This window comes from Taudactylus pleione, unplaced genomic scaffold (genome assembly GCF_031769625.1).
Source record: "Taudactylus pleione unplaced genomic scaffold, aTauple2 ptg000427l, whole genome shotgun sequence".
Taxonomy (NCBI): domain Eukaryota; kingdom Metazoa; phylum Chordata; class Amphibia; order Anura; family Myobatrachidae; genus Taudactylus; species Taudactylus pleione.
In genome coordinates, this window is record NW_028284829.1 from 418,703 (window position 1) to 434,567 (window position 15,865).

Below are 15,865 nucleotides of genomic sequence, written 5' to 3' on the forward strand. Positions count from 1 at the left end.
TTCCAGGTCTCCTCCTAGAATCACAAGTGAAATAATTATCTCCACCTGTGGATATTTTAAAATGTGTCAATGAGTAATGACTACACCTGCTGGGTGACCTGGGAAATGTGTCCGTGAGTAATGAGTACACCTGCTGGGTGACCTGGGAAATGTATCAGTGAGTAATGATTACACCTACGCACCTGCTGGGTGACTTGGGATGTGTCAGTGAGTAATGACTACACCTGTGCACCTGCTGGGTGACTTGGGATGTGTCAGTGAGTAATGATTACACCTGTGCACCTGCTGGGTGACCTGGGAAATGTGTCAGTGAGTAATGACTACACCTGTGCTCCTGCTGGGTGACCTGGGAAATGTGTCAGTGAGTAATGACTACACCTGTGCACCTGCTGGGTGACCTGGGAAATGTGTCAGTGAGTAATTCACAGAGAGGAATTAGTGGGTCACAGTGAGGCATTAGTGGGTCACAGAGAGGCATTAGTGGGATTTTGACCACAGAGACTGATCTATTTGAGCCTGAACCACTGCTCCCTACTCGGCTCTTCTTCAATTCCATCGGCTCTCTACTGATTGACACATCTCCTAAATCCCCGGAGAATGGTGAGCATATGTATAGTTCTGGAATCGTTATCAACGGTGCAGGACCTTTTCTCACATTTAGTGTAAGTTAAGTTCTCTATATGAATTTAGAGTATATTTGAGCCTGTTTCTTTACATATGTGGCATTTTGTGTAATTGATGTGTTTATGCAGGCAGGAGATATTCTTTATTTATTATTTACAGTTAGTCTTGTGTTTATTCAACAAGTACTTTTCTAGATTGGTTTAGCTTGTATGGCTATGCAGTACAACAACCCATGTACGCGTTTCTCCATTTCTGCATATGTTATGTTTGCCACCTGTTGATGCATTCACAGTTGGTTTATATAGCCTGCTGGCACATGCATATTAATCTTGCTCATAGACCCTAATCGTTATAGACCAAATTCAGGTAAGAGCAACCAATACGAGTACTTGTGTCTTCTCGATACATGATATTACTGTGGATACATAAATGGTTGCCTTACCTGGCCACTGGCACATGTACACTCACAAGGGGATCTTCACATGGACTAAATATGTTAGTCAATATATACCCCCTAGGGAAGTTCCAGGAATCAGAACAAAACGGGTCGGGTAGCTGCACTTTATCTGAATATACTGATCGCTTTCAGTACAAGGGGACATCTTTCAATTGTGTACCCCATATACACTGCACAAAAATGCTCATTAGGGCAATAAAGAGCAACAGAACTCCTGCACTGGTTCCGGGGATATTGTTAATATATGAAGATTTAATGTTTTAATTACTATATTACATAGGCTTCCATACACTGGAACTTGAGAAGTGACAATGCTACCAGTATGGTGATCCAGCTGCGATCACCCTGTCCACAGACACGATCACATTAATTTGTGTATTTGGTACGCAGGAGTGATCATTATGTTCTAGGAAATTTAATGCGGATATGGATTTAGTGGCACTATAAAATGGTCAGTGTGTGGCACATCATAGTAATATCAATATAATCTTATTATAGTGTTCACACTACATCCAGTGCCAGACCTAATAAGGGCACCCAGAAAGGGGGCATGTCCATGAGAAAAGGGGGCATGTCTTTACGATGCGCACCCTATTCATCACTCTTAGGGGCGTGCCCGGCTTGTCTTTATGGAGATGCCGGGCTGCCCCCAAGCTCTCCCTTCTCTGTGATCGCTGCACCGCTGCACCGCTATTTTTCCAGCCAACGGACCACTGCCACCCGCGGGTGAGGACGGCAACCTGCAGGTTGTTTTAGCAGAGCGCATTCTGCCCTTCTGAAATCGAGTAGGGCGCGGCGCCCCACTAAAACAGCCTAGCGGGAACGCTATTAATATCACCATATTCATTTCCAAAACCAAAATTGCTATTAGTACACAATGGGGCAAATAGAGAGTTTGGCGCAAATTTTGCCTGTGAGCAAATTTAGCAAAATGGGCAAAAGACAACATGGAAACCACATACTACACACTCCAGGCATCCTGACCAATCTGTGACTTGTACGCCACGCTACCTAGCTGCTCTTCTTAGGATACCTTGGGGGAGATGGATTAAGCTTCTCTGTAAAGATCATTACATGGAGACCACATACTACACACTCCAGGCATCCTGACCAATCTGTGACTTGTACGTCACACTTGCTACTTAGCTGTTCTTCTTAGGATACCTTGGGGGAGATGGATTAAGCTTCTCTGTAAAGATCATTACATGGAGACCACATACTACACACTCCAGGCATCCTGACTAATCTGTGACTTGTACGCCACGCTACCTAGCTGCTCTTCTTAGGATACCCTGGGGGAGATGGATTAAGCTTCACTGTAAAGATCATTATGTGGAGACCCTGCTTAGCTTATAAGGTAAAGCAGGACCCATTATCGACAGAATGTGTGAAAAAAGCTTTTGCAGAAGAGGGTGATTCACACTCGACGGACTAAACTTCCCAGCAGCACCTGCAACCAATTTTCCAAAAAGGTGTAACTATAGCAGAATTAAAAAAAATAAATAAACTGTGTTCACACATTCCGACAGCCAGGGACGGTGCTGTGTGTGCGCAAGCGACAAAAAGAGCTGTCAGACTCGATACCTGCACTTGTCGGAATGACGTATCAAGGTACATCGGCGCAGATAATGACAGATGTGCATAGCATCACCGTCATTCTGAATATTTCCCTGCTCTAATGCAATTACAGATGCATCTTCCTTCTAGGTCTCAAGATTTATCAGCGACTATTCCGAAGCAGCGATTAGCGGCTTAGACTGCGTCAATATACGCACACCCCATCACACGGTACCACGTACACCTGGCTGTAGGAATAAGCAGTGTACGGTGTATAGAGACCAGGAGCAGCTCCTGGTGAGAATAACACTGAGCCATTATAACAGGTTAGAGATTTACAATTTATACACATTTCCTTTGACTCTTCCTGACTAAGTATCTATAATACATCTTCTCTGATGGGAATGTAACATATAATTTAGTCCCCAAGGTAGATATGCGAATCATTGTATTATATGCGGTGATGTTTTAGTAATTTGTACATTTAGTAACTAGTGTATTTTTAATAATTACAGATTAAAATTTTTCATCATATTGCGGCTCTGTGCATTTCAGATATAATTTAAAGCATACCGGCCTGGCAGAAAGGAAATACCAGACCCACGTACCCCCTACCATATGATGGAGCAACGCTCTGCATTCTGCAGGTGCATAATGACTTCGCAATGGTGTTACAGTATAAAGGGGAGCGTTTGTACAAAACCACCCACATGGCGTCACAGAGAAGCGCTATAACCGGTGCCCAGTAAGATACTAACATATTACCCATCTAATTGCATAACATCTTACACCTATAATCAGAGAGCATCGCAGCAGCATTTTATTGTCCAGTTGCCATTGTCCTGTGCGACGATTCTGATTCTGAACAAGATCCGACCATTTCTTACACTCAGATAACAGGAAAGGATCTCTGACCCGTGTGAGTTCCCTGATGTCTCACCATACTGTATTTTCTTGCAAATCGTCTCCCGCACACAGAACATGAAAATGGTTTCTCCACTAAGTGTGTTCTGCGGTGGATGACAAGTTTTGCTTTCTGCGTAAAGCGTTTCCCGCACTCAGAACACGGAAAGGGTCTCTCCCCTGTGTGACTTCTCTGATGTATGACGAGATTTGATTTCATGGTGTAACTTTTCTCGCACTCACAACATGGGAATAATTTCTCCCCTGTGTGCATTCTCTGATGTATGACGAGATTGGACTTCAGTGCAAAGCGTTTCCCGCACTCAGAACACGGAAAGGGCCTCTCACCTGTGTGCGTTCTGTGATGGTTGACAAGTTTCCATTTCTGCATAAAACGTTTCCCACACTCAAAACACGGAAAGGGTCTCTCCCCTGTGTGCGTTTTATTATGTTCCACAAGACTTGATTTGTATTTAAAACTTTTCCCGCACTCAGAACATGGAAACGTCTTCTCCCCTGTGTGACTTCTGTGATGTATATGGAGAGAGGATGTAGCTGTAAGCCATTGCCCATCCTCAGAACACGGGATGTCGGTGTCCTCTGTATGAGCTGTACTATGTGTAACAGAATCTATGTTATCAGGGGAACATGTCCCATGATTAGTGGGATCCGATGATGTATCCGCACTGGGAGGTAATGGTATAGTTAGGGTGATGGGGATTTCTCCTGGAAATTCTTGTTTGATGATGTTATCGCCTATTCCCAATTCTGTGGATAAAAGGAGACGTCCCTCCAATATATTCCTGTGTCTGCGTCCATCTGCTGGAAATAAATGTATGTAAATACAAAGCATAGTCAGACTGATAGGGAGGGAGCAGGGTTCAAATAGGAGCTCCTGCCCCCATTCCCCGGGCAGATACTTTCCCCTCATTAGTTTGCACTGACAGAAGAAGGTGTAGAATAAGAGATTGTTTTGGGGACTGAGAGTCTAATTCAGCGAGCACTGCTGAACGCAGATTCCTGCTGATCGGGAACCTGCGCAGGCACATGACATGTTCTGAATGGGCCTGCAATCCCGCACGCAGATTGTCAGTATGCTGGTGTTTGTGGGCAGGGAGGGGGTGGCGATGGCCTGTCGCCGCCGTTGGGGGGGGGGGGGGGGGAGAGAAGAGGCCAGGATCTCCGTCGGCTGATGGAGATTTCCTGGCCTCTTACTCTAATTTGTGGCGGCCGGCTGCGGGACCCCATGGGTCACGCAGCCGGCCGATGGTCCGCAGAGTATCCGATGCTGCGTTGGACAACGCAGCTCGGTTAAGTAATGTACAGGAGGCGTGATGCCATCTGCTGCATTACCATAACTACTAGGATCACAATTGCAAAGCTGCCTGCGTGCCTACATCATTTATCTATAGCCCGCGTGCCTACATCATTTATCTATAGCCCGCGTGCCTACATCATTTATCTATAGCCCGCGTGCCTACATCATTTATCTATAGCCCGCGTGCCTACATCATTTATCTATAGCCCGCGTGCCTACATCATTTATCTATAGCCCGCGTGCCTACATCATTTATCTATAGCCCGCGTGCCTACATCATTTATCTATAGCCCGCGTGCCTACATCATATTTCTATAGCCCGCGTGCCTACATCATATTTCTATAGCCCGCGTGCCCACATCATATTTCTATAGCCCGCGTGCCCACATCAGATATCTATAGCCCGCGTGCCCACATCAGATATCTATAGCCCGCGTGCCCACATCAGATATCTATAGCCCGCGTGCCCACATCAGATATCTATAGCCCGCGTGCCCACATCAGATATCTATAGCCCGCGTGCCCACATCAGATATCTATAGCCCGCGTGCCCACATCAGATATCTATAGCCCGCGTGCCCACATCAGATATCTATAGCCCGCGTGCCCACATCAGATATCTATAGCCCGCGTGCCCACATCAGATATCTATAGCCCGCGTGCCCACATCAGATATCTATAGCCCGCGTGCCGACATCAGATATCTATAGCCCGCGTGCCGACATCAGATATCTATAGCCCGCGTGCCGACATCAGATATCTATAGCCCGCGTGCCCACATCAGATATCTATAGCCCGCGTGCCCACATCAGATATCTATAGCCCGCGTGCCGACATCAGATATCTATAGCCCGCGTGCCGACATCAGATATCTATAGCCCGCGTGCCGACATCAGATATCTATAGCCCGCGTGCCGACATCAGATATCTATAGCCCGCGTGCCGACATCAGATATCTATAGCCCGCGTGCCGACATCAGATATCTATAGCCCGCGTGCCGACATCAGATATCTATAGCCCGCGTGCCGACATCAGATATCTATAGCCCGCGTGCCGACATCAGATATCTATAGCCTGCATTTATACATCATATCTATAGCCTGCGTGTATACATCATATACCTATAGCCCTTAGTGCAGCTTTGCAATTACTATCCTTGCTGAATCAGGCCCTGAATACAGATGATATATGACTCTCTTTTGTAGTAAGTGTATCACTCACCTGCGCTGATATCTGTAGGGATCTCCTCCTCCTTACACTGCCGATCACCCCTCACATACGTCTCTTCTTCTCCCTCTAGACATTCTACTTTAATAACAGTCAGGACGTCGGTCTAATTATCCCAGAAACAATAAATATAACATAAGACTAATAATCCCATAACAAGAGGAGAGTAATAACATCAGCGTAGGTCCCTATTGTGTATACACAGAGATAGATACACAGATATAATAACAGTCACAAGATATTGGTGGCAGCGTCTCCTGATCACAATAGAAACCAGCACCAGGTGACACCAAGTACATGTAATATAAAGCAGCCATATTGCCGGTCACTAACACCTCTATATCTCAGCGCGGTCTCTGCCACTTATGCACTAGGGGCTTATTACCTCCAGCGATTACTATACAGAACATGGAAGAAATCAGGAAAGCGACTTTGTGGTGTCGAGTGTCTTCAAAATGGCGGCTTTCTGGCCAAGGGTTTACCCTATGACATACAGTGATTTGCAATTCGCGGAGAACCGGCCATCTTGCCACAATCGGAGACTGTTACCTAGCACCCAGAGTCTCCTATTTCACCATAAGTGTATAACGTCCATCCTATTTACTTGTTACATGTTACTCTATGAGGAATCTCATCTCTTTCTTATTTATCATATTTAATTATACCTGAATTAATAAAAATGAAGAAACAATAGTGTATAAGATCCAGGCAGGTTCTCCTACAGATCATATAATGAAAAGTCACTTTGGTAATTGGAGAGACCCTAAAATCCCCCCTACCTGATCCTCCTGTGGGGTCCTGTGATTTCCCTCTGTACCATCCTGTGACTGACGATGGCAGAGATCTCTGTCTGGGGGGTTTCTGCTGCTGGGTCCATCTGTAGGAGACACACAGTGACTGAGTACATTGTACATACAGACGTGTCCTCACTGACCCATCCTCCCATCGACCTGTTTGGCACATCACGGAAAATGCGACTAAGCCGGGTCATAGCATCCCGTTGTTCAGTATATTTTATTGAATATGCATCCCCACTTACCTAGTGATGAGAGGGGCCAGTGATTCTCCATCTTCACGTCCCGGTGACCTGAATTCTCCGGCTCCTCCTGACGCTTTATGGGAACCTGACACACACAGTGACACAGTCATCACCCAGACACATCCCCTGGTGTTACTGTATAACCTCCCATTCCCAGCAGTCACCTCTCCTGTCACCAGCCGGATGATCTTGTTGGTGAGTTCCAGGATCTTCTGGTCACTGTCTCTCTCATGTATCAGGGAGTGAGGTGGAGGCACCGTGATGGGGCTTTGGGTCCTGCTCAGTCCTCCTGACACATGGGGATGGCTCCTGGGTGTCTCACACTCACCAGATCTCTGTATCAGTGCTGTGTAATCCTGTGTATTGGGAAAGAGAGCAATACAAGGGGTCACCTCTCCCGACATCTCCATAGGGCCCATCGTTCTGAGTCCTCTATCCACAGCCAGCACCCACAGGTCTATCATCTGCTTTCAGCAAATTAATGGAAACAGCGAGATGACTTTATAGAGGGGCCTGTAGTAGATAGAGGGCTGAGAACGGGAGACCTACAGAAGATAGTATGAGAGGTAAGTACTTAATATAGTCTACCAGACAGCACACATAGGATACAGTATACATTTAGGACAGGAGATGTATCTAATGAAACCACTATAGGAAGAGGCGGTTCCATTTAAATGCATGGAGGAAAGTAAGCCGTTGGGTTGGAGTCAACAGCGTGTGGAGTTGCGATTCTCCGGTTCAGCACTCAAGAGCGCCGGGTGAGAGACCACTCCTCTGAGCGCCGGATGAGAGACCAAACATTAGCCACAAGTGTGCAGCACTAAAAAAAAAACAAGAGTGCCGAGCGAGAGATCAATAAGCCCAGCACCAGATGAGAGACTGAGCGGCAGGTGGAGAGACACAGTGGAGATTGAGCTCCGCCATGATCTGTATAAGCTTGATATTGCTGGATATAGTACCAGGCTGCTTGAGGCTTGGAGAAGCTGATATCTGTGAGCACATTGTGCTGTCGGTGACGTGTGTGCTGTGGGATATTCTGTCTGTATATTAGGAACTTCCCTGACGAGCTATGCTGCATGTTTAATAGACCGGATCAGGTGGGCAGTAAAATAACGCAGAATATTACAGTGATTACCGGCCTGTAACAAATACCACTGATTACAGCTGTCTAAGCAGTACGTGTCTAAGACTCGCCCTCTAATACCACATTATTAGGGAGACTGTGCACTTCCTGCCCCCACCCAGACAGCAGCTGTCAGCCATACAAGTCTGCTTTATGCAGTCACTTCTGTTTTATTTTTTGGTTATGTGGCCACAGATTTAATTAAATTATATTATATGTTCTAATTTACTGCATTTCTATTTCAGTTACATACGGTACTGTGCAAACGTTTTAGGCAGGTGTGGAAAATATGCTGCAAAGTAAAGAATACTTTGAAAAGTAGAAGCGTTAATAGTTTATTTTTATCAATTAACAAAATGCAAAGTGAATGAACAGAAGAGAAATCTCAATCAAATCAATATTTGGTGTGACCACCCTTTGCCTTCAAAACAGCATCAATTCTTCTAGGTACACTTGCACAGTTTTTGAAGGAACTCGGCAGAGGGGTTGTTCCAAACATCTCGAAACATGAAAATCGGGGAGTATATTCCTTCTATGACGTAGGCACCCACTAAAAAGGGATTTTTCTAAATTATACTCCTAAAGGGTTGAAAAGGGCTAAAAATGTTTCCTCCCCTCCTCCCCCTGTGCAATGTCCTGACTGACTGTCTCATCGTGGCTGCAGCTCGGTTCAGAATTCAAACACCAACTGTCACCCCAGGTGCTGCCAAACATCACTGGCAGTTGGTGTGGCTCCCCAATTTGTATAGTGATGCAAGGGAATGTGTTACTACGGAGGTGAGCTAGGGGAATGTGTTACTACACAGGTGAGGGAAGGGAATGTCAAATGTGTTACTACGGGGTGAAGGAAGAGAAATGTGTTACAACACGGGCGAAGGAGAGGAATGTGTTACTACAGAGGTAAGTGAGGGGAATGTATTACTCCAGAGGTTAGGGAGGGCAATGAGTTATTACAGGTGTGAGGGTAATGTGTTACTACAGGTGTGAGGTGAGTGAAATGTGTTAGTACACAGGTGAGGGAGGGTAATGTCTTACTATAGCAATGATGCATTACTACAGAGGTGAAGGATTAATGTGTAACTGAAGTAAAGAGAAGGAAATGGAAACAGTATATATCTAAGGTCGACCCAGTTGAAACTAGGTACATCAGCCAGTGTAATGTATATCCCAACCTTTGTGCAAATTACAGGACTGATAAATGTTCAACAATAAGAATATCACAGTTTCTCCACTCACGTCCCTGTATTATTACTAGCGAAAAGAATGATGTCACTGTGACATTCCCATAAGTCCTCACCTCCCCAGTCATGTCCCTGTATTATTACTAGTGATAAGTATGATGTCACTGTGACACTCCCATAAGTCCTCACCTCCCCAGTCATGTCCCTGTATTATTACTAGTGATAAGTATGATGTCACTGTGACACTCCCATAAGTCCTCACCTCCCCAGTCATGTCCCTGTATTATTACTAGTGATAAGTATGAGGTCACTGTGACACTCCCATAAGTCCTCACCTCCCCAGTCATGTCCCTGTATTATTACTAGTGATAAGTATGATGTCACTGTGACACTCCCATAAGACCTCACCTCCTCAGTCATGTCCCGGTATTATTACTAGCGATAAGAATGATGTCACTGTGACATTACCATAAGACCTCACCTCCCCAGTCATGTCCCTGTATTATTACTAGTGATAAGAATGTCACTGTGACACTCCCATAAGCCCTCACCCTCCCCAGTCATGTCCCTGTATTATTACTAGTGATAAGTATGTCACTGTGACATCCCCATAAGCCCTCACCTCCCCAGTCATGTCCCTGTATTATTACTAGTGATAAGTATGATGTCACTGTAACATTACCATAAGGCCTCACCTCCCCAGTCATGTCCCTGTATTATTACTAGCGATAAGAATGATGTCACTGTAACATTACCATAAGGCATCGCCTCCCCAGTCATGTCCCTGTATTATTACTAGTGATAAGAATGATGTCACTGTGACACTCCCATAAGCCCTCACCTCCCCAGTCATGTCCTTGTATTATTACTAGTGATAAGAATGAGGTCACTGTGACACTCCCATAAGCCCTCACCTCCCCAGTCATGTCCCTGTATTATTACTAGTGATAAGTATGATATCACTGTGATATTCCCATAAGCCCTCACCTCCCCAGTCATGTCCCTGTATTATTACTAGTGATAAGTATGATGTCACTGTGACACTCCCATAAGCCCTCACCTCCCCAGTCATGTCCCTGTATAATTACTAATGATAAGAATGAGGTCACTGTGACACTCCCATAAGCCCTCACCTCCCCAGTCATGTCCCTGTATTATTACTAGTGATAAGAATGATGTATTTGTGACACTCCCATAAGCCCTCACCTCCCCAGTCATGTCCCTGTATTATTACTAGAGATAAGTATGATGTCACTGTGACTCTCCCATAAGCTCTCACCTCCCCAGTCATGTCCCTGTATTATTACTAGTGATGAGTATGATGTCACTGTGACACTCCCATAAGCCCTCACCTCCCCAGTCATGTCCCTGTATTATTACTAGTGATAAGTATGATGTCACTGTGACACTCCCAGAAGTCCTCACCTCCCCAGTCATGTCCCTGTATTATTACTAGTGATAAGAATGAGGTCACTGTGACACTCCCATAAGCCCTCACCTCCCCAGTCATGTCCCTGTATTATTACTAGTGATAATAATGATGTCACTGTGACACGCCCATAAGCCCTCACCTCCCCAGTCATGTCCCTGTATTATTACTAGCGATAAGAATGATGTCACTGTGACACTCCCATAAGCCCTCACCCCCCAGTCATGTCCCTGTAATAATACTAGTGATAAGTATGATGTCACTGTGACACGCCCATAAGCCCTCACCTCCCCAGTCATGTCCCTGTATTATTAATAGTGATAAGAATGATGTCACTGTGACACTCCCATAAGACCTCACCTCCCCAGTCATGTCCCTGTATTATTACTAGCGATAAGAATGATGTCACTGTGACATTCCCATAAGACCTCACCTCCTCAGTCATGTCCCTGTATTATTACTAGTGATAAGAATGATGTCACTGTGACACTCCCATAAGACCTCACCTCCCCAGTCATGTCCCTGTATTATTACTAGTGATAAGAATGATGTCACTGTGACACTCCCATAAGACCTCACCTCCCCAGTCATGTCCCTGTATTATTACTAGTGATAAGAATGATGTCACTGCGACACTCCCATAAGACCTCCCGTCCCCAGTCATGTCCCTGTATTATTACTAGTGATAAGAATGATGTCACTGCGACACTCCCATAAGACCTCCCGTCCCCAGTCATGTCCCTGTATTATTACTAGTGATAAGAATGATGTCACTGTGACACTCCCATAAGCCCTCACCTCCCCAGTCATGTCCTTGTATTATTACTAGTGATAAGAATGAGGTCACTGTGACACTCCCATAAGCCCTCACCTCCCCAGTCATGTCCCTGTATTATTACTAGTGATAAGTATGATATCACTGTGATATTCCCATAAGCCCTCACCTCCCCAGTCATGTCCCTGTATTATTACTAGTGATAAGAATGATGTCACTGTGACATTCCCATAAGACCTCACCTCCTCAGTCATGTCCCTGTATTATTACTAGCGATAAGAATGATGTCACTGTGACACTCCCATAAGCCCTCACCCCCCAGTCATGTCCCTGTATTATTACTAGCGATAAGAATGATGTCACTGTGACATTCCCATAAGACCTCACCTCCTCAGTCATGTCCCTGTATTATTACTAGTGATAAGAATGATGTCACTGTGACACTCCCATAAGACCTCACCTCCCCAGTCATGTCCCTGTATTATTACTAGTGATAAGAATGATGTCACTGTGACACTCCCATAAGACCTCACCTCCTCAGTCATGTCCCTGTATTATTACTAGTGATAACAATGATGTCACTGTGACACTCCCATAAGACCTCACCTCCCCAGTCATGTCCCTGTATTATTACTAGTGATAAGAATGATGTCACTGCGACACTCCCATAAGACCTCCCGTCCCCAGTCATGTCCCTGTATTATTACTAGTGATAAGAATGATGTCACTGCGACACTCCCATAAGACCTCCCGTCCCCAGTCATGTCCCTGTATTATTACTAGTGATAAGAATGTCACTGTTACATTACCATAAGACCTCACCTCCCCAGTCAGCACGTAGATGATCTCCAGGGTGAGATGTAATATCCTGTCACTCTTGTTATTGTCCATCCTCAGTGAAACTGTGAGTCATACAGAACCAGTTTCCCTTTCTCTTGAGGTCTAATAGATTATGTGGCTTCTCATAGCTCTTGTCTAAGAATAAATATAAAAATCATCAACATAGAGTAAAATCCTTTATTATATCACTATAAAGACCTGACCCTATATAATAATTTCACATAAACAGTGTGTGCAGGGAGCTAATTCTTTAAAATATATCACTATACAGTCCCCTCCCCTATATAATAATATTACATACACAGTGTGTGCTGTGAGTTTATTCCTCATTATATATCACTATACAGACACATCCCCCTATATCAGAGGTTCCCAAACGCGGTCCTCAAGGCACCTCAACAGTTCAGGTTTTAGAGATATCTCTGGTAGAGTACAGATGGTTAAATTAAATTGACAGAGGTACTAATTAAGTCACCTGTGCTCAACCAGGATATCTCTAAAACCTAAACTGTTGGGGAGCATTGAGGACCGTGATTGGGAACTTCTGCCCTATATAATAATAATATAACATACACAATGTGTTCTGGGAGCTCATTCCTCATTATATATCACTATACAGACCCCTTCCCCTATATAATAATATCACATACACAGTGTGTGTGCTGGGAGCTTATTCCTCATTATATATCACTATACAGACCCCTCCCCCTATAAAATATCACATACACTGTGTGCTGGGAGCTCATTCCTCATTATATATCACTATACAGACCCCTCCCCCTATATAATAATATCACATACACAGTGTGTGTGCTGGGAGCTTATTCCTCATTATATATCACTATACAGACCCCTTCCCCTATATAATAATATCACATACACAGTGTGTGCTGGGAGCTTATTCCTCATTATATATCACTATACAGACCTCTCTCCCTATATAATAATATCACATACACAATGTGTGCTGGGAGCTTATTCCTCCTTATATATCACTATACAGACCTCTCTCCCTATATAATATCACATACACAGTGTGTGTGCTGGGAGCTTATTCCTCATTATATATCACTATACAGACCACCTCCCCCTATATAATAATATCACATACACAGTGTGTGCTGGGAGCTTATTCCTCATTATATATCACTATACAGACCTCTCTCCCTATATAATAATATCACATACACAATGTGTGCTGGGAGCTTATTCCTCCTTATATATCACTATACAGACCTCTCTCCCTATATAATATCACATACACAGTGTGTGTGCTGGGAGCTTATTCCTCATTATATATCACTATACAGACCACCTCCCCCTATATAATAATATCACATACACAATGTGTGTGCTGGGAACTTATTTCTCCTTATATATCACTATACAGACCTCTCTCCCTATATAATATCACATACACAGTGTGTGTGCTGGGAGCTTATTCCTCATTATATATCACTATACAGACCTCTCTCCCTATATAATAATATCACATACACAGTGTGTGTGCTGGGAGCTTATTCCTCATTATATATCACTATACAGACCCCTCCCCCTATATAATAATATCACATACACAGTGTGTGTGCTGGGAACTTATTTCTCATTATATATCACTATACAGACCCCTCCCCCTATATAATAATATCACATAGACAATGTGTGTGCTGTGGGCTTACCCCTCATTATATATCACTCTAAAGACCCCTCCCACTCTATAATATTGATAATATCGCCGGCATTATACACAGGGAGCGCTGGGTATGCCCCGCAATTTCGCATGATATACTAATCCCCCTCATACTTCTCCCCGCTGAGAACAACAACATTACACCTAGATGTTACCTCCGCCCGTCTCACGGCCCCGGAAGTACTTACATCCGCTCTCCAGATTCCAACATGGCGCAAAGGAGACAACGTGGCCACGCCCCCTTCGTAGAATCACGTGGGGAAGAACTACTCCTGAGACGTATGTACCTGGAAGTCTACAGGAAAATGGCTGCCGCGCTACACTGTATCTTTACCAACAGCACAACTTGCAGACATTGCAGAGGAATACCTGGCCTGTGCTTAACACTGACCTAGAATTTATCTGAACAGTTATGAATTAAAAACAACCTGTGATAACACCTGTCCAAAATGGATCAAAGTTGGAGATAGGACCTCATATGACCATACCTCACAACATGACCCCTCTCACCAGGTTTAGTACCATGCTCCTGGACTCCCCACCTAATGTAAGATTGCAGCCACCTGTGGGGAACTAGGTCATTGATGAGAAAGGTGTTTCCCCACAGGTGGCTGCAATCATACACTAGGTAAGAAGTCCAGGAGCAGAGCACTGTGTACCTGATGGAGGGGTCATGTTGGGAGGTATGATATGACCACTGTACCTATTGTATGCTGCAACAAATAAATATAAATATATACATATATAGAGGCTTACCATACTGTCCCTTTAAACCAGGACACCCATGCATTATACAGGTTCTGTGGCTGGCTGACTTCAAGTCTGCTTTTCATCTGACTTCAGCCAGCCACAGAGCATGTATAATTCATAAGTGTCCTGGTTTAAAGGGATAGTATTGCAAGTATATATATATATATATATATATATACTTTGATGTTGAACCTGCTGTTGCCTACTTGTGGTTTAATTTTTTTCCCATATATTCTCAACGGGATCAGTATGAAAGGAAGACCGGCGGTTCTAATCCCGAGAGGTAAGTATTTTAGTATTCACTAACCTAATACACTAACCCCCCCCCCTTGTAAGTGCCTAAACCTAACCCCCCTTCCCCGAAGCCTAAACCTAAGTCTCCCGAGGGGTGCCTAACCCTAACCCCCCTTTCCACTAGCCTAACCTTAACCCGGCTCAGCTTACCTTCGATCGGGATGCTGGGCGTCAGGCTCCCGGCATCAGTAAAATGACAGGCGACGGGATTTCGACGCCTGTCATTAGACCCCTGCCGGGATTAGACAGTCGGGTAGCCGGCAGTTGGCATTTCGACCGTCGGCTTCCTGACTGCATACCCCCTCCTGCCGTACTCTTTGTCCATATATTCTCCCTCCTGCCGTACTTTCTCCATATATTCTCTTCCTCTCCCTATTGCCGTTCTCTCTCCATATATTCTCTTCCTCTCCCTATTGCCGTACTCTCTCCATATATTCTCCTCTCCCTGTCCTCTCTCCCTCCTGCCATGCTTTCTCCATATATTCTCCCTCTCCCTCCTGCTGTACTCTCTCCATATCTTCTCTTCTTCTCCGTCCTCTCTCCTTCCTGCCATACTCTTTCTCCATATATTCTCCCTCTCTCTCCTGCCGTACTCTTTCTCCATATATTCTCTTCCTCTCCCTGTCCTCTCTCCCTCCTGCCGTACTCACTCCATAT

The 15,865-nt window shown here is 44.7% G+C and overlaps 1 protein-coding gene across 1 annotated transcript in view; it reads right to left on the reverse strand.

Moving 5' to 3' along the window:
• Positions 1-980: 980 nt before the first annotated feature.
• Positions 981-15,865, reverse strand: part of LOC148506101 (uncharacterized) — a 37,719-nt gene continuing 22,834 nt past the window's right edge. Inside the window, exon 7 of the mRNA XM_088447283.1 lies at positions 981-4,141. Coding sequence (XP_088303409.1) covers positions 3,528-4,141 — 614 coding nt within the window. The 3' untranslated portion in view covers positions 981-3,527. The remainder of the gene's footprint in view (positions 4,142-15,865) is intronic.